The sequence below is a fragment of the Amblyraja radiata genome, chromosome 15, assembly GCF_010909765.2.
Source record: "Amblyraja radiata isolate CabotCenter1 chromosome 15, sAmbRad1.1.pri, whole genome shotgun sequence".
In the NCBI taxonomy this organism is placed as follows: Eukaryota; Metazoa; Chordata; class Chondrichthyes; order Rajiformes; family Rajidae; genus Amblyraja; species Amblyraja radiata.
The window spans coordinates 20696848-20715734 of record NC_045970.1 but is presented as its reverse complement, the minus strand read 5'-3'; the positions used below and the strand labels follow the sequence as shown (position 1 = coordinate 20715734).

Here is an 18887-nt window from a genome sequence, read left to right as displayed (position 1 = left end):
GGGAGAGGAGGAAGGGGGAGAGAGGATGAGGAAGGGGGGAGAGGAGGAGGAGGGGGGAGCGGGCAGCGGGGCAGGCGTCAACCAAAGGACTGCGTGTTCAGCAGCTTTAATCCAGAGCCCGGGGTGGGGAGGGGTCATTACAGGGGAGGGCTGGTTCCCGAACTCAATACTCCGTTGCTCCAGGCTGCAGGCTCCAGGGACAGGGAGAGGGCAGAGATAGGGAGAGGGATGTGGGCGGATGTGGACTCGAGGGAGACGGTCAGCGCGGGCCGAGGCACGAGCGAGTGTCGACCAAAGGGCGACTTTTGAACAACGGGGGGAGGTGGGAGGGGTGGGAGGTGATGCCAGTCGCAGCGCGAGCAGACGGCAGGCAGATCCATTGTCACGTCAAAAAACAGGCGTTTGATCGGATTTGTGAACATTTTAATTAATAACTCAAGAAATAAAGCACAAATTTTTCAGGTACGCCGATTTTGGACTCCAGGGGGTCAATCTCTACCAGAATATGCAAAAAAAATTCCCATTCGAGAAGATGTGAAAACACACAAATAAATAAACCCTCACACACTGTTAGGCACTTCCCCCCCCCCTGGTGAATGCTATGTACTTACTTCTCTGTTTCTATCCCAAGTACAGGCCTCGTGGCTGTGCGTCTGGAATCGAGGGGTTAAAGGCTCCTGTACCCGATTGGCCCAGCTGCGTCAGGTGACGGGTGACTCATCTGAAGTATAAATACGAGAGCTTCCCAGGATTCTCTTCTCTTCGTCGTAGACTCCGACTGATGAGCAGACTGTTGGTGGGGGCTGAGGCAGCCTGACCACATGGCATAGAACTTTGTGTATTTTCACCATTCCTTGTTATCAGATATTGTATTGGGACGGATAAGGGCTGACCTTAGAGTTTTCGTGTATTTTGGTTTCAGGGTTGTATCTCTTTGGGCAGGTTTTGGAATCTCCGGTTCGACGGCCCATGGTGTGGCTGGCTGGAGCATTGTTAAATTGTTTGTCGGTTTATCCATATCCCTGACTGGGTTGTTTAAATCAGGTTTGAGTTTTGTGTTCCAATGAATCATTAAAACTGTTTTTTTGAACCTGAACCTGGTTTTTGACTTGTGTTACGTGGCTCTGAAGTACTTGCATTCGGGAGTCGTAACAAAATGGGGGCTCGTCCGGAGTTTTGAGGACCCTAGACGTTTTTAGGGGGTATTTTTTGGTAGGCTTCTGGACTGAGGAAGTCTGTGTGTTGAGAGGGAATTTTTTCTTCCCTGTTTGTGGTAGCATTAAGGCCCAAGTTTTAGCTGGTGGTTTGGTGCTACATTAGAAAATGGAATTTAAGGTGAAAGAATTTGTTGAGGCTCCTAGTCGGGAGTTGTTTGATAGATGTACGAAAGAGCATTTGATTTTGCTGGCTGAGAACTATGCCGTGACGATTGACAAGCATTCAAAGAAACACTCCATTAAATCGGAGTTGTGGGCTGCGTTGGTGGAGGCTAGGGTTTTGCCTGGTGGTGCAGACAGTCCCCCACCTTCTGTTCAGCCAGTTCAGAACATGGAGGCCATCATTAAACTGAAGGAGATGGAGCTTGAGTCACAGAGAATTGCCTCTTTGTTAAAAGAGAAAGAGCTCATGCATGTTCTTGAAATGAAACGGCTTGAGCTTGAGGAGGAAACCAAAAGGGCTGAATTTCAGCTGCGGGAAAAAGAAATAGATAATTCCCGGGTTTCTTCTAGGGAACGGGAGTTTGATATGAGCAAGAACATCCGCCTGGTTCCCCCATTTCGTGAGGAGGATGTGGACAAGTATTTCACAGTGTTTGAACGGGTGGCTTTGTCCTTGAAGTGGCCTAGGGACGTGTGGACCTTGCTATTGCAGTGTGTCTTTGTGGGTAAAGCACGGGAGGTGTACTCGTCTTTATCTGTTGAAAGCAGTCTGGACTATGAGTGTGTGAAGTCTACAGTACTAAGGGCTTATGAATTAGTTCCAGAGGCGTACCAGCAGAAGTTCCGGCGCTTTAGGAAGTTTGATAGTCAGACTTATGTGGAGTTTGCTAGGGAGAAGGAGGCACTTTTTGACAGGTGGTGCGCTTCTCAAGGAGTGAAGGATTTTGAGCTACTGCGGGCCTTGATAATTATGGAAGACTTTAAGAACTGTCTCCCTGAGAGGGTTACTACTTACCTTAATGAGCAGAAGGTGAATGAGGTGTCTAAGGCTGCGGTGTTGGCAGATGAGTATGTATTGACCCATAAATCTGATTTTGTTGGGTGATCCTATAGTATTGGTGCACGGCCGGTTGATCGTGGTGGTGTCGCCGGTGGCAGTGTCAAAGCTGTTTCTGTGCCTGCAAAATGCAGCACGTTGATACAGGGGGAGGTCCGAGCTGATAAGGTTGACGGAAATGTAAGGACTGATGAAGGTCCTGTGTGCTACTATTGTAGAAGGAGAGGGCACATGTTAAAGTCGTGTCCCGTTCTGAAGCAGAAAAATGCAAAGCCTGTGGCTTTGGTGGGTGCACAGAAGGCACCTGTCGTACCTGAGGTGCCTGAGTCTGATGAGTGTAGGAATTATTCTGCGTTCATCATGAATGGTTTTGTTTCTCTAGAGGATGGGGGTGATAGAGTTCCAGTATCCATCTTGCGTGATACCGGTGCTACTCAGTCCTTTATATTGGATGGTGTACTGCCGTTTTCTGGGGAATCATCGGTTGGGTCAAGTGTCCCAGTGGTAGGATTCGGGATGGATGACATGGTAGTGCCTTTGCATACCGTGCGTCTCGAGTCCGAGTTGGTTTCAGGCCGGGTAACTGTTGGGTTACGGCCGTGTTTTCCCGTTGGGGGAGTTTCTGTGATTTTGGGGAATGACTTGGCAGGAGGTAGAGTTTTAGTCACTCCTGAGGTGACGGCTGTTCCGATGGTGCAGAGTCCTGATAGATTGGCTATGCAGCATCCAAAGGTCTTCGCAGCTTGTGCTGTCACGAAGGCTATGGCTAAGAGCCAGGCGAAGTTTGAGGATGTGGTGGACCTGAGTGAGAGCATTTTTGGGGATCAGGATGATAGATCCTGTGTTGTGAAGGGTGTTTCTCCATCTCAAGATGGGATAGTGTCTGGAAATGTGCCGGTGTCACTGTCACGTGACCGGCTGGTTGAGGAGCAAAAGAGTGATCCAGGTTTATCTGATCTGTGCGACTGCGCAGTGCCTGAGGGGGATATGGATTCCACAGCAAAGGGGTATTTTCTAAGGGATGGCTTACTGATGCGAAAGTGGTCTCCCTTGGATATATCTGGGCATGATGATTGGAGCGTGGTTGATCAGATTGTGATGCCTCGTCGGTATAGGGACGAGATACTCTGTTTGGCTCATGATGGTCCTCTGGGTGGACATTTGGGGGTCAATAAGACGTATGACCGCATCTTACGGAATTTTTTTTGGCCAGGGTTGAAAAAGGACGTGAAACAGCACTGCAGGTGTTGTCACATTTGCCAGGTGGCAGGAAAGCCGAACCAATCGATTGTTCCTGCGCCTTTATATCCAATCCCTGTGGTCGGTGAGCCGTTTGAGCGGATTCTAGTTGATTGTGTGGGCCCTCTACCTCGGACAAGGGTGGGCAACAAGTTTTTATTAACAATTATGTGTGCGACTACCCGCTTTCCGGAGGTGGTCCCTTTGCGTAGAATTACTGCCCCTACAATTGTTAAGTCTCTCACTAAGTTTTTTTCGTTGTTCGGTTTGCCCAAGGTTGTGCAAAGTGACCAAGGTACCAACTTCATGTCGAAGGTTTTTAGTCAGGTAATGAAGTTGTTAGATATTAAGCATTGTTACTCCAGTGCGTATCATCCTGAGAGCCAGGGAGCTCTCGAGAGGTTTCACCAGACTTTGAAATCTATGTTGAGGACTTACTGCCTGGAGTTTGAAAAAGACTGGGATGAGGGAGTTCATCTAGTTATGTTTGCGGTGCGTGAGGTCGTGCAGGAGTCATTAGGGTTCAGTCCTGCTGACCTGGTGTTCGCGCATACTGTACGTGGTCCGTTGAGGGTCCTGAAGGAGAAATGGTTGCAGGAGGATACAAAACGTAGTATTTTAGACCACGTCTGTACTTTTCGCTCTAGACTGAGGAGGGCATGCGAACTGGCAATGGGTAATCTTGCCTCTGCTCAGTCTAGGATGAAGGACTGCTTCGACAGGAAGGAGCCTGTGGAGGTTGATGGGTCGGAGCTAAGTCCTTCTAAGCATGTTTTGGCTGCAGTGGTGCTGCCCCCTGACACGGGTGGTGATGTGGGGGAGGCACGGATGTCTGTGGCAGTAACGCAGGGAAAGCTGAGTAACTCTGAGGCTTTGGAGACGCTTCCCTTGCGGTTGTCTCATTTGACTGGCATATCCGTGGCAAGGATGATGTATTGGCTGATGCATTGTCGCGCCAGTGATGTCTGTGTTACTGAATAGTTGCTGAAATTTGGTGGTGTTTTTTTTAGTTCATTTTCAGAAACTTATTCAGTATCTTTGGGTGGGGGTGTTAGGCACTTTCCCCCCCCTGGTGAATGCTATGTACTTACTTCTCTGTTTCTATCCCAAGTACAGGCCTCGTGGCTGTGAGTCTGGAATCGAGGGGTTAAAGGCTCCTGTACCCGATTGGCCCAGCTGCGTCAGGTGACGGGTGACTCATCTGAAGTATAAATACGAGAGCTTCCCAGGATTCTCTTCTCTTCGTCGTAGACTCCGACTGATGAGCAGACTGTTGGTGGGGGCTGAGGCAGCCTGACCACATGGCATAGAACTTTGTGTATTTTCACCATTCCTTGTTATCAGATATTGTATTGGGACGGATAAGGGCTGACCTTAGAGTTTTCGTGTATTTTGGTTTCAGGGTTGTATCTCTTTGGGCAGGTTTTGGAATCTCCGGTTCGACGGCCCATGGTGTGGCTGGCTGGAGCATTGTTAAATTGTTTGTCGGTTTATCCATATCCCTGACTGGGTTGTTTAAATCAGGTTTGAGTTTTGTGTTCCAATGATTCATTAAAACTGTTTTTTTGAACCTGAACCTGGTTTTTGACTTGTGTTACGTGGCTCTGAAGTACTTGCATTCGGGAGTCGTAACACACACAAACATCCAAGATCAGAGTTTATAGTTATAAGGGTAGGTCTGAAGTGGGGCAAAGGCATATGTGAACAGACTACCAGATTGCAAAAAAAAAATCAAATTACTGGTCATCTAAAATATAAATAAACATTGTTGGAAATTTGGCCACATCTGCAGAATGAGAAACATGGTTCATATTTCAGGTCAAGGATCTTTCATCGCAGTTGGAAAAGAGAGAATAGCCTAGTTTGAAGAAGGGGTCCAAACCGAAACGTCACCCATCCTTTTTCTCCAGAGATGTTGCCTGACCTGCTGAGTTACTCCAGCACTTTGTGTCTATCTTTGGAAAAGAGAGAAAACAAGTTAAAATTATGGAGAAGGTTAATGGGGTGGGGGGAGGTTGGATGAGGCAAAGTGAATATCTGTGATAGGGTGAAACATAGACATAGAAACAGGAGTAGGCCATTCGGCCCTTCGAGCCAGCATTACCATTCAATATGATCAAGGCTGATCATCCAAAATTAGTACCCCATTCCTGCTTTCTCCCCATATCCCATGATTCCGTTAGCCCAAAGAGCTATATCTAACTCTCTCATGAAAATATCCAGTGAATTGGCCTCCACTGCCTTCTGTGGCCGAGAATTCCACAGATTCACAACTCTCTGGGTGAAAAGGTGTTTCCTCATCTCAGTCCAAAATGGCCTACTCCTTTATTCTTACCCTGGTTCTGAACCCCCCCAACATCGGGAACATTTTTCCTGCATCTAGCTGTCCAATCCCTTAAGAATTTCATATGTTTCTATAAGATCCCCTCTCATTTTTCTAAATTCCAGTGAATATAAACCCAGTCGATCCATTCTTTCATCATGTCAGTCCCACCATCCCGGGAATTAACCTGGTGAGACAGCAGTTGCTGTGGGAATGAGTTGCACAGTTCACTGAGCTATAGGAAGATACAGCATGTAAACAACCTTTGGCGTACCAGTCCATGCACGCCATTGTCCACCCACTTACATTAATCCCAACTGTTTTATTCTCCTGGCATTTCCACCATCACCCTCAGAATTCCACACAATACGGATAATTTAGTGGCCAATTCATCCGACCAACCCACGTGGGATGTGGGAGGAAAAAGGACTATCTGGATAAAATTCACGCATTTGCTGGGAGAATCGTTTAAGAAACAGTTAGACAGGTACATGGATAGGACAGGTTTGCGGGTTATAGAACAAGCGCAGGCAAGTGGGACTAGGGTAGCTGGGACATTGTTGGCCCATGTGGGCACGTTAGGTCAAAGGGCCGGTTTCCACACTGTATTTACTCTAATGGGCAAACTGCACGCAGAAAGCACTTAAAGTCAGGAGTGAACCTGGATCTCTGGCATGGGAAGGTTGTGGCTCTCATACAGTTCATGAGTTAATGGAAGTAGTTAGAGAGCCAGAAAATGAACAAGAGCTACAAAACTTAGGTCGTTGGGCAGTGCTTCCATTTCATTTCTGGTTGCCCGGCATTACTCCAACCCTGACTTACTCTATCAGCAAAATTCCTCGTCCCTCTCCAACCCGCTTCCCCAACTTTTTCTGCACTAATTTGTTGTCCTTGTCCAAGCTCTAACAAAATACCTTTATGAGGTTAAGGGGAGATGGCAGAAGAATGGGGTTAGGGGATCAGCCATGATTGAATGGCGGAGTAGACTTGATGGGCCGAATGGCCTAATTTTGCTCCTATTATTTTTTACCTTATGATCTTTGAGCAGATGCGAACTCTATTTCTCTTTCCATAGATGCTGCTTCACCTGCTAAGTGTTCCCAACATTTTCTGTTTTTATACCATTTGATTACGCTTCTTGTCATAATTTAAAGGCCACAAAATCCTGATTGCTGTTACAAAGGCATCATTTGATTCCCTGCTCTGAAAACCAAATAAAACCCCCAGAGGGAATTCAACTTCCTGAAAAACAATCAAAAGATATTTATCTCAGTCTTAAACGTTTTTCGTTTGGCCAGATTAGGCTAGCCCACTTAGCTGGATACCATCAGTAGTCTCAGTGAATGGGTGAGTAGTAATAGCAAACAATAGCCCATGAGAATTGAGAAATAAAGATCTGATATAGCCAGCCTTACACTGGTAAACTCAAAAAGGTTGGTAAATAATTATGATCCTAAGAATAGCAAAACAGAGGCCTGGATCGTATAATTTTTCTCCCAATTTTAGAGATGTGATCAGTCTACAACAGTGGTTAAATAATAAGGGAAAAATAGTTTGTACTTCAGGTTTTTTTTATTGGAAGTTGAGAACAGCCTATGTAAAACAGCAGGAAGTGATACAGTTTTGCTGAAGACACACTTTATAACAATCAGGTTTACTGATTACCGATTAAGAACACGTCTTCAAACTTCAAAAGTGTCTTGCTTCAAGTTAAAAACCGTTACAAACATTCTGAAATACAGTAGTGTTCTCCAATTCATTTCAGCAACTGTAGCCCATGTTTTCGCTGTATGTAAGCAGTCTTTTATACAGAATATGCACCCAGATTTGCTAGCATACATTTCATTGTTTAAAATGCCCAGACTTGCCACATATAACTGTGGCATTAACTGTGTAAGCTTTAGAAGTAAGGCAAATAGGTTACGCTGTGTTGCATTATTGTTGTGCTACTAATGGTCTGAAAAATGCATCAGCCACTGGATTTTGTGGCTGAATGAGTCATCATGTATTTGAAAGGATTTCATGAGTTGCAAGGTATTAACGTAAAACACTTCTTTGTGCTCCCATCAGATTCCTTAGCACATGCAGGTAGTACTGTATAGGCGTAAATATTGCTTGGTCTACATTTAAAATAAAGGTTTAAAATACTTCCACAAGCTGCTTTTCCTGGAATTCCTGTTATTCAAGGGAATGCAATACCTCAAGAAAGTCACACTTACAAAAGTGCAAGCTCTGCACACCCTGCCTCATTCCTTCCACTTTTATTGTGTTCAGCCTTATCTGAAAACGAAAGCACTGGTTTTATCTTTAATATTCAATAAAACTAGTTTCCATTTAAGATGATCACAAAGGATGGGATTGTAGATAGTAAGTTAAATGTCAGTGATAGAAAATAATCCTTGCAGTAAAAAACACGTTGGTCTTGTGTAGAACTATTTTAATATAAATTAACAATGGCGAGTGGGTTTTTAAAAATGTTCATAATACAAGTCCATAATGGACACCCTGAGCCTACAGTAGACACAACCAGAAATGTGGATGTCCAAATGCAGTGATGCCAACTTTCCTGATTTTGGCAGGATATCTGGGCATTTCCCATAAGTTGTACATTTTCAACGAGTACATTTATATGAGAACTCTTATTTGTAGCTCCAACTCAATATGATATTTTTGAATCATACTAATTGCATTAATACTCAATTAATACTCTGCTTCTCCTCTCTCCTTATTGTCATAAGCTGTCACCACCTCCCAGAATAAAGGAAAGGTCATTTAAAACTGAGATGAAAAAACAATTTTCACCCAGAGAGTTGGGAATTTGTGGAATTCTCTGCCACAGAAGGCAGTGGAGGCCAATTCACTGGATTAATTAAAAAGAGAGTTAGATACAGCTCTAGGGACTAGCGGAATCATGGGATATGGGGAGAAGGCTGGCACGGATTACTGATTGTGGATGATCAACCATGATCACAATGAATGGCGGTGCAGACTCGAGGGGCCGAATGGCCTCCTCCTGCACCTATTTTCTATGTTTCTAGTTCAGACATTAGTCATTTGGCGGAGAGCCTATCGATAGTAGAGATACCAGTGGCTCTATGGAAACTGTCAGTACAAAAGGCGGCACTGTGCCTGAGTTGACTCCCTGAACGAGGCTAGCCGCTGCATCCCAAATTCGATCAGAATGCGAGGAGCCCTACATTTTGCTCAGCACTCCATTCTGGGAGAAAACAAAATCTGCAGCAAAGCAGTGAAGGTATCAGTAGTACAAACAAGCCAGAGTTTTGCCAGCAGTCACAACCAGAGCAGCTTGGCTTCAATGTGCTGCGGCAGAGGTAAGGATAACTAAAGTTTGTGTGCAAGAAGAAAATGGAAATATGCAAAATAAACATGGTTAAAAAATGTTTTAAAAAAATGATAGGTATAGATAAAATAAAGTACAAATCAAACAATAGTAAGCAAGTATGCAGCAGATAACAGATTGCACGTGTGACATGAATCCATTGAGATCGCAGTTTGTGGTTGGAAAGTTGGCATCTCTGTTAGACACTCATTTACTGGAGCTGGTATGGTGTGGGTGGGGAAGTGTCACCTACTAGTTCGGATTTATAAATGTCATCCACACTGCATTGAAACAGCTGATATATATATATATAAAAAAACTATGATAAAGCTTGTATTAAAAAACATGTACAGTGTGACCCTCTTAAGCACGACTTTAACCTCCAGGACACGGGCAATTTTTACTATTGTACATTGTTCACCAGCAATCACCTCCCATCCTCATTGTGTTTGCCCCATTAAACCGTGACCGCCTGATTTTCCACGGGCACATTCAACATGTAGGTATGGACTTCTAGGTAAGGATGAACCTTTGACAGAGTGCTTTGGAGCACCGTTCAAAACATTTAAAAAAAATGCACCAAACTGTATAGATGACCTGCTCAAGCACTCTAGAACCTGATAGCCTAGTTGTTTTCTATTTGCTCAATGTCCAATTCACCATCCAGCTGAAATACATCCTGTGCCACCTCCCCACTCCTCCACGAGTCTTTATCATTCTCGTCTCTCTCACAGCTTTGCTTCCCAGTTCCAAACGCTTGCATTTCCTTGCTGCTGGTTTCCCCGTTGCTGGTGGAGGGCTTCTCTAAGTCGCCATGATGCCGTGGTTCGGGACTGCAGGTGGGGGTGGCGCCCGGCTGGGGGGAAGAGTCGTAAAGGCAGGGTGTCCACGTCTTTCCGTTACTTGCGTTCGGCTCCCAAACGCAGCTGTCATTGTCGGGGCTGCCCACAGAGTTGGGGCTGTGAAAGTTCCTGAGGTTCTGGAAAGAGGAATCAGAGAACAGCGGGTGAAAAGATATTCCTTCACAGTACAAAGAGCATGTGGTAAACTGCCAGCTTTGCCAAAAGACACATTGCACGATCAAGTGAACACTATTAACACTCAGTCCGCCTTGGCCTATTGCGATCTCCCGGTTGCCAAACTGACCTTTCTGTCCTGGGCCTCCTCCACTTTCAGAGGGGGGCCCAAATGCAACTTGGGGGAACACCACCCATATTTCGCTTGGGCAGCTTACAACCTAGCAGTATGAATATTGAAGATAGACACAAAACGCTGTAGTAACTCAGCGTGTCAGGCAGCGTCGCTGGACATAAGGAATGGGTGACATTTCGGGTCGAGACTCTTCTTCAGAATACTGATTTCTCTAACTTCACTAACCCTTCATTCGCTCTCTCTTCATACCTCCCCCACCCTAGTTTCACTGTCGTTCTGCTTAGTTTCACTGTTTCACTCATTAGTTTCGCTCGTTATCACTATCTCCACAGCCAACAATGGGCCATTGTGGGCCCCACCTTCCCTGATCATCATTGCTGGCTTTGATTTGTCCTTTTGCATACCTTTCATTCATTTGTTTTCTCTACCTTTTCATATCTCCAGTTTCCCTCTCCCCTGGCTCTCAGTCTGAAGAAGGGTCTCGGCCCAAGACGTCAGCCATTTCTTCTCTCCAGAGATGCTGCCTGACCCGCTGAGTTACTCCAGCATTTTGTGTCTATCACCGGTGTAAACCAGCATCTGCAGTTCCTTCCTGCACTATTATTACCATTTTGGTTTAGTTTAAAGTATTACTTTCACCTAAGCCTTCACCTTGAAATTGTTATTTATTCCTAGACTTGTGATGGGTGCCAGTTCTATAATATCACCACAATCAGCCTTCTTCAAATTACAATGTCAGATCTCATCTAATGTTGCACACTACTGCATGCCATTAAAAGGCAGAACAGAAATATTCTGATAGGTATCACCACACCTTTCAATAAATCTAAGACAATGTTAGGTTAATTTCACTGGAATGTGCATTTCAGGTTTTCTGTCAAATTGTTGGTGGATGTTGGATGAGGTATTTATTTCAGCAATAATGAAGTTGTTAACACAAAATTCTACTTGTTCCACTATTTGGGGGCTGCCCTAAGCTCCAAGTCACGGTTCCCGCCTGGACTCCCAAAGCCGTACAACCTCCTGACAGTGTAAATCCCCTCCAAACTACTTCCAAACCAACCAAATCATGGCCCCAGTCACAAAATTAAATATGAAAAATCAATCCAGATCCGGCCAACCTTTGTTTCGTTCCAGGTAGGATGTTGCCTCACTGTTTCAGCATAATGTTATTGCAAACCACGTGGTTCTGCTTCATGTTTCCAGAATTATAATAATCTATACAATTAATAATGTCATGAAATGAACTGCAGATGCTGGTTAATACCAAAGATAGACGCAAAATACTGGAGTAACTCAGCGGCTCAGGCAGCATCTTGGGAGAAAATGGATAGGTCGTGTTTCGGGTCAAAACCCTTTTTCAGACAAAGGGTCCCAACCCGAAATGTCACGTATCCATTTTCTCCAGAGATGTGGCCTGACCTGCTGAGTTACCCCAGCGTTTTTGTATCTATCTTTGGAATGAACGTAATCATTTTTGTAAACACAACAGAAAATGTGTTGACTCTGGAATTCAAGTTAAAAGTGCGCTCACAAAACTAATAGAGGAAGATGATGCAGTCAAACTGAGGTCAGTGATTTGACTATTGCTACCATTTCATGCTTTTTTCAGCTGGTCACTTTCACTGAGCTCAGACTGCAGATCTGAGTACAGATTGTTCTAATTTCCAGCCATTTAAAACAATAGCTGAAACATCACGCACAATACTCGAATTTCAGGTATTTCCTTCCTGGACAAAGGAACGTGAATTCAAACGATTTACACTACTATCTTCACAGACCTCAAATTCTGTAGGGCCAGAATTGTGAAATTTCCCTTTACAAAGATGTAGTCCTGTCCAGTCTGCCAAGATTAATCAACATCTTTGTGCAAGATATTTAGTGGCGTGCAATATTCTACAGTAAAAAAGTAACCCAGGATTGAAGAGAAAATGCCATGCATCACACAGGTATGTTGATGTTCTGGTCTTGATGCTACTAATGCATCTGGTTTGTGATAACTAATCTGTCTTCTGCTGCTGCTACAGTTAACTAGTTGGAATCGCAATTCAAAAACAAATCACAAAGCAAGAAAGCAAGAAAAGAAGGGCGGCATGGTGGTGCAGCGGTAGAATTGCTGCCTTACAATGCCAGAGACCCGGGTTCGATCCAGACTACGGGTGCTGTCTGTACAGAGGTTTGAACATTCTCCCTGTGACCGCGTGAGTTTCCTCCGGGTGCTCCAGTTTCCTCCCACACTCCAAAGACGAAGAGGCTCGTAGGTTAATTGCCTTCGGTAAAAATTATAAATTGTTCCTAGTGTGTAGAATATTGTTAGCGTATGGGGTGATCGCTACTTGGACTCTGTGGCGAAGCGCCTGTTTGCGCGCTGTATCTCTAAGTGAAGTCTAAAGCCTAAAGGGCTTGTCCTACTTGGGTGACCTAATCCGCGAGTTCTGGCGACCTTGCCCTCGACTCATACTCGCAGCATGGTCGACACAAGGTCGTAGGAGGTCTTCGTAACTCTCCTTCATGCTCGAGAGTGGTCTCCGCGTACTCGAGGCCTCTGCTAGGTTGCGGCGTTTTTTTCAATATGTTAAAAAATGCCCGCGAGTAAAAAAAGGTTGCCATGGGAAAAATCGATACTTTTTTTACTCGTAGGTTTGGTCGTAGTAGGTCGGCATATTAGTCATAGGTAATCGAGGGTAGTCGAAGGTAGTCGTAGATGGTCTTCATCATAGTCAAAGGGAGGTCGAAGGAGATCGAAGGAGGTCGTCTTCACTCTCCATTATTTGGTGTTCAATTTTCCCGAGGTTATTCGTAGCTAGTCGAAGCTGGTCTTCTACATAGTCAAAGGAGGTTTTCAACATGTCATTATTTCAAACTCTTCTAAACTCGCCAATTAGGTCGCCCAAGTGGGACAGCACATTAAAAGTCAGTCATGGTCATTTGCACTAAGAATGCCAAGAAGCTGGGCATCAGACACCTGCTGGGTCATACAATTGCTGGGGAAACTCAGCGGGTGCAGCAGCATCTATGGAGCGAAGGAAATAGGCGACGTTTCGGGCCGAAACCCTTCTTCAGACTCTGAAGAAGGGTTTCGGCCCGAAACGTCGCCTATTTCCTTCGCTCCATAGATGCTGCTGCACCCGCTGAGTTTCCCCAGCAATTGTGTGTACCTTCGATATTCCAGCATCTGCAGTTCCCTTTTGAACACCTGCTGGGTCATACCTGGATCTGGGTTGGATCCCGAAGAGCAACCCTCTCAACATTCAGCAGCAGTGTCATTCACTGATTAGGAGGCAGAGATCAGCCATGATTGAATGGAGTAGACTCGATGGGCCGAATGGTCTAATTCTACTCCTATAACTTGTGAACAGTCAGCAGCACTGTCTCTCACGGGGTTTATGACTATCCTATCTTGGTGTTGCAGTCTTGCCCACTTCCCAGCTGTTTTTGTTATTCTCCAAAGATAGAAAGCAAAAGAGCAGGAAGGAGGGCAGCTCTTTGAGCAACAGTATATCTTGGAACAATGTTAGAATGATGTATGAATGCTGGGTGTTCCCACTTCCATCGTGCTTTATTGATCTGTCCAAACAAAAATCATAAGAGCTGAACACTGTAAGGAGACAAATGAACAGTTCTGATCGGGGAGATCGAAAACACAATGTTGAATAGAAAGAGCAAAATTCTAAATCAGCCAAAATATTCTAAGAGTATCCGGAGAGGGAAAGAATATTGATGAATATGGACAGATTTATTTGATAGCAATACAAATGAATGTGAAATTGTAAATGTTGCCGTGTACAGTTACAATGTTTGATGGACTATATGTATATGCAAAGTTTTTTTTAACTTCACAGATGAGCTTCATTCTGAGTGCTAGTACAGTTTGTTCTTGGCAAAAGATAATTCCAGCGACATTAATCTTGCTTTGGAATCAAATAGGTGAATGATTAATGCTGAGAAAATGATTGTTTGTCTCTCTCTCACACCTGAATCCAACTTGCTTTACTGAATTATGTAGTGAGTGAGAACAACTTTGGGGGGGGGGGGGGTGGAACAAAAAATTCCATTGCCTCTGTCTACCCTCAGTAGAAATTTCATCTGAGAGGCTCTCAGTTCAGCAGACACAAATCCCAGGCAAGAAGCCACTGGATTAAAGCATGCGGCACCACCTGTGAATATTAGTACAGTTGTTACCTTTGAAATGCCGGTAGTCTCCAATGACCAAAAGGAAGTTGTGACATTTATTTGTGGATTTAGGAGAGAGTTGGATGGAGCTCTGGGGGCTGGTGGAGTCAAGGGATATGGGGAGAGGGCAGGCACGGGTTTGTGGGTTTGATGATGTGGGACGATTAGCCATGATCACGATGAGTGGCGGTGCTGGCTCGAGGGGCTGAATGGCCTCCTCCTACACCTATTTTCTATGTTTCTATGACATTATGACCAGAAGTGTGGCAAACAGCAGACAGAGGAAATCTCATAATTGTCATAACCCCATGCTCCTGGAATGACAGGTAATGCTCCTGTCCCACTTGACGATTTTTTCGGCGACTGCCGGCATCATTGACTGACGTATCGGGTCACTGAAAGATTTGCGGCGTGATGACGTATTGGCGTGCGGTGTTTTTTCAAGTGTTGCAACATTTTTTTATCGCCGCTGGATTTTGAAATGTTCAAAATCTTTTGGCGACACTGATAAGACGTTGGCAGTCGCTGAAAAAATGAGAGGGGATCAAGCTAAAATGCCAGATCTCAGAGTTCATCTGGATCAGCAGGTGGATCTACCCAGTTCACAAAGATGGGGTCTATTGGCACCTATTTGCAACAGAACAGAAGTCACTATAGAGTCTACAGGATTGAAATGCCTTCTGAACTCTCTCTCCCTCTCTATTAAACACTGCAACCTCCAAATAAACAGAACTACATAGATTTGGGAGCATTGGTTTTATCTTTATGCACTATTATGTGCACGCACGTACACACACACACTCTGAACTTTTTTTCTTGTTTATGATATTGTTTACAGCGTACATATTCTGTTGTGCTGCTGCAAGTAAGAATGTCATTGTTCCGTCTGGGACATATGACAATAAAACAGTCTTGCCTCTTGATTTCCCCACTCCGCCCCAACACTATGCTGCTCCAGCCCATCTACCCCTACCCACCTACTGCACAGGCTGAGAAGCACCAAGGACTATTATCAATCTTATTTGCTCCATTAGCTCAGAATGGCTAACTCAAGCAAAGCTGAACAGCAAGTCTGCAGCCTGCACGGCACATTGGCAGTTCAATTTGCTTAGAATCATGTCAAACTGTGGCTTAGTAAAACAAAATGTGAAATATTCAAGGCAGGATGGTCCCACTGACCACACCGAGGCGGGAGGAAATATCTGCGTCAATAACTCACAAATAGCTGGCGCTTTCACCTCAGCCATGCTCTCAAATAGTGTCCCTTATCCTCACCCACCACGGTATTCAACACGAGGTTAAAACCAACTAGTTCTTCACCTCACCAGCATAGAAGAGATTTATTTCACTTTAAATCCAACAGTGGTGTGTGATCAGCCTGAAACCACACCTCACTCTCAGACCCAGGCACATCGCAATTGTAAATAGTGGAACACCACAGATCAGCTCGTTTCGGCTGCCAGTGCTCTGATTTGCCTGTTTTTTTCCGTAAACACACTCTAATCTGGACTGATTTACAATCCATGTATTACAAAATATCGCTAACATGTCAGGACACCATGAATTTATTAGTAGATTGTTCTTAATTCGGCTGCTTATTTCAGACCTACAGACTGACGTACAACCGAGCTGTTCAACACTGTTCTTACAGGTTGTTGATTTCTACTATCGTGCAAATTATTATGATCGTCGCTATTAATTCCCTAAAGTCAGTAACTTTTCAGTATGACTTGTTACTGGAGAATACATGCCGTGTTAAATCCACAACAGCGCTTTTCCTTTAGGGCCAATATGATGAAAATAAACAAGACCATTTGTCCACCCCACATTGTCAAACAAAACAAAAGCAACACTTGGCTCTATTCAAAGCTGCAAGATTCAGTGAGGACCCTTCATAGTTCAAATATGTAGTATTTGCCTAATGGTCACAATTACAGAGCTCTTGGCATGCAGTTGAAGATCAACTGTCGAAGGAACAATATTAGTGCATCAATTTAGAGAGGAAAGCGGTGAACGGGACATTTCACATCCATCTACACTGCATCTTCGTGATGCTACGGAAAAAAATAAAGGGTTGAAATCAAAGGGGTGTTTTCTCACTGAGGGTTTACAAACTGTTGTGTAGATGCCAAGGTAAAAATGTGTTCCAGCAGATGACATAGGCTTCAGGTTGAGATTCTCTCTCCTGAAGGCCACACAGTCAGCTCTTGGTTCTCTATAGACCCTTCTATAAGCAGTCAATGCCATCCACCCCATTGCTTTTAGTCCTAGCTACAAAGTTGCTGGGAGCAGTTTTACAATAACCCTAACCGGCAAAATGCAACAAACCTATTTTCATACCATATATGCTACAATTAACTGGAGAACATTACAAAGAAACCAATATACAATTCTCAACATTCACTTATGCAAATGATAATCTGCATCTGTGGAAATTAAAAATGTTCTCTTCATTTTTTCTGGCATCATAATTAATAGGTGTTCATCAACTCTTAATTTCAATTTGCTCAGTTTTGCATCTCACTTAAAATGTGGAGTCAGGCATGCAGAGTGAAGTGAGAATAGTCACATCTCCAATCATGCAGATCTGTATCTCTGTACCACTGCTATATTTAGTGGCAAAAACAAACAGATATACAAGGAACCCAGGCTTTTGATCAAAGCATATTCTTACAGGAAATTCAATGAAAGGTAAACGCCAACAGGAGGGTGATCCACTCATTGCATGGAAATTTGGGTGCTGAGGAAAATGTATCCAAATTATCTATTAAAATGATCATTAAATGAATTGGCCCAAAATATATTGCATCCTAATAAAATATGAGGGAAAAGTACCCAAGCAGTACTAAACGGAATATTTTAAAGTGAACACAAAGAGATACAGTACAAAAAAATTGTAAACACCAATACTTTCAGATGCATCAGGCATTGTGGCAATGGTCATAGGATCATAATTTGCGCAAGTTGTTTTCTAAATGTATTCATTCACGAGATGTGGGCGAGTTGGCTGGGACAGCATTTACTTGCCAAGTTGAAGGATAGCTAACAGAAAGTATTTCTTTGCACAGTAGATCAACAACTGGGCCAGGGAGGGTGATTGAGATCAGCAGGTAGGATTTAATTAAGACAGCTGGATGCTGTATCATTGTGGCTTTCAATCTGCGGCCAGTGAGTGGGCTCTTGGAGCCTGAAGACTATTTCTAAAGAATCCATGAGAGTAGGCCATAAAAATAAAGTAAAGAAGCCACTGTCGAGTCTGTGAATCAGGACAGATTGTCAACATGAAACTGAATGCCTTATCTTTTATACCATTTACCAATTTGCTTGGCTTGAAGCCATCTCCATCATGTCCACTTCAAGCATGTACCTGAAGCTAAAGTTGGTGATACATCTATTGTGTGAATAAAACCAGACCACATCCTCCAGTAAAATTGGGAAAAGTGCAGAAGGCAGTGGCTGGGAGTTAATTTGACACAAGTTGTACTCAGCTTCAGAGTCCTTCCTGCTTTCATGTCACCATTCTTGAAACATTCGTTTTTTAATGGCCATCTGATGGGAGTGTCGATAAGAGGATACATTCTCAGCCACAAGTTCATAAGTGACAGGAGCAGAATTAGACCATTCGGCCCATCAAGTCTACTCAACCATTCAATCATGGCTGATCTATATTTCCCTCTTAACCCCACTCTCCTGCCCTACCCATAACCCCTGACACCCGTACTAATCAAGAATCTACCTGCACTGCCGTAAAAATATCCATTGACTTGGCCTCCACAGCCTTCTGTGGCAAAGAATTCCACAGATTCACCACCCTCTGACTAAAGAAATTCCTCCTCATCTCTTTCCTAAAGGAACGTCCTTTAATTCTGAGGCTATGACCTCTGATTCTCGACTCTCCCACCAATGGAAACATCCTCTCCACATCCACTCTATCCAGGCCTTTCACTATTTGGTAAGTGATTGGAACTTCAGAGCTCGGTGCAGTGGCTGGGGAACAAAGCGTAGGACAGAGATACAGAGAGGATTAAGCCTCATTTCATTGAAGCATCTCCGTGGATTGTCACCTTGTCGTGGTGGAGAAGTTGATCCTGAGATCCTGAAAGCGATGCCGTCGGGAGCTATGCTCCTGGTAGGGCCACCCATGGCGGTAAGGTCGAGGGGGAGGTCTCTGACAAAGAGCAATCCAACCAAGACCTCAATGGTGGAACAGGCGGAGGATGATGGCTGACTTTAGTGGAGCGTCACAACGGCTGGGAAGGCGGATGAAGCTGCAGCAGAAAAGGGTCGCTGGTTGTCTTGGACTCCATGCCACTGGATTCTGACCCAGATCTGTCAAGGACCGTGGGGCGGCTGTCTGTGCACCAACCTCCCCACGTTAAACAAAGTCACGCACAGGCGTCCTCCATGAGAGGACAGTCATACACGTTTCGAGTGACCGCCGAT

The 18887-nt window shown here is 44.4% G+C and overlaps 1 protein-coding gene across 12 annotated transcripts in view; it reads right to left on the bottom strand.

Annotated features, from left to right (window-relative positions):
- Positions 1-9688: 9688 nt before the first annotated feature.
- Positions 9689-18887, bottom strand: part of fam53b (family with sequence similarity 53 member B) — a 103500-nt gene continuing 94301 nt past the window's right edge. For all 12 annotated transcript variants that reach the window (XM_033033735.1, XM_033033734.1, XM_033033741.1 and 9 more), the window contains one exon: positions 9689-10098. In XM_033033735.1, the coding sequence (XP_032889626.1) occupies positions 9745-10098 (354 nt within the window). In that variant the 3' untranslated portion in view covers positions 9689-9744. The remainder of the gene's footprint in view (positions 10099-18887) is intronic.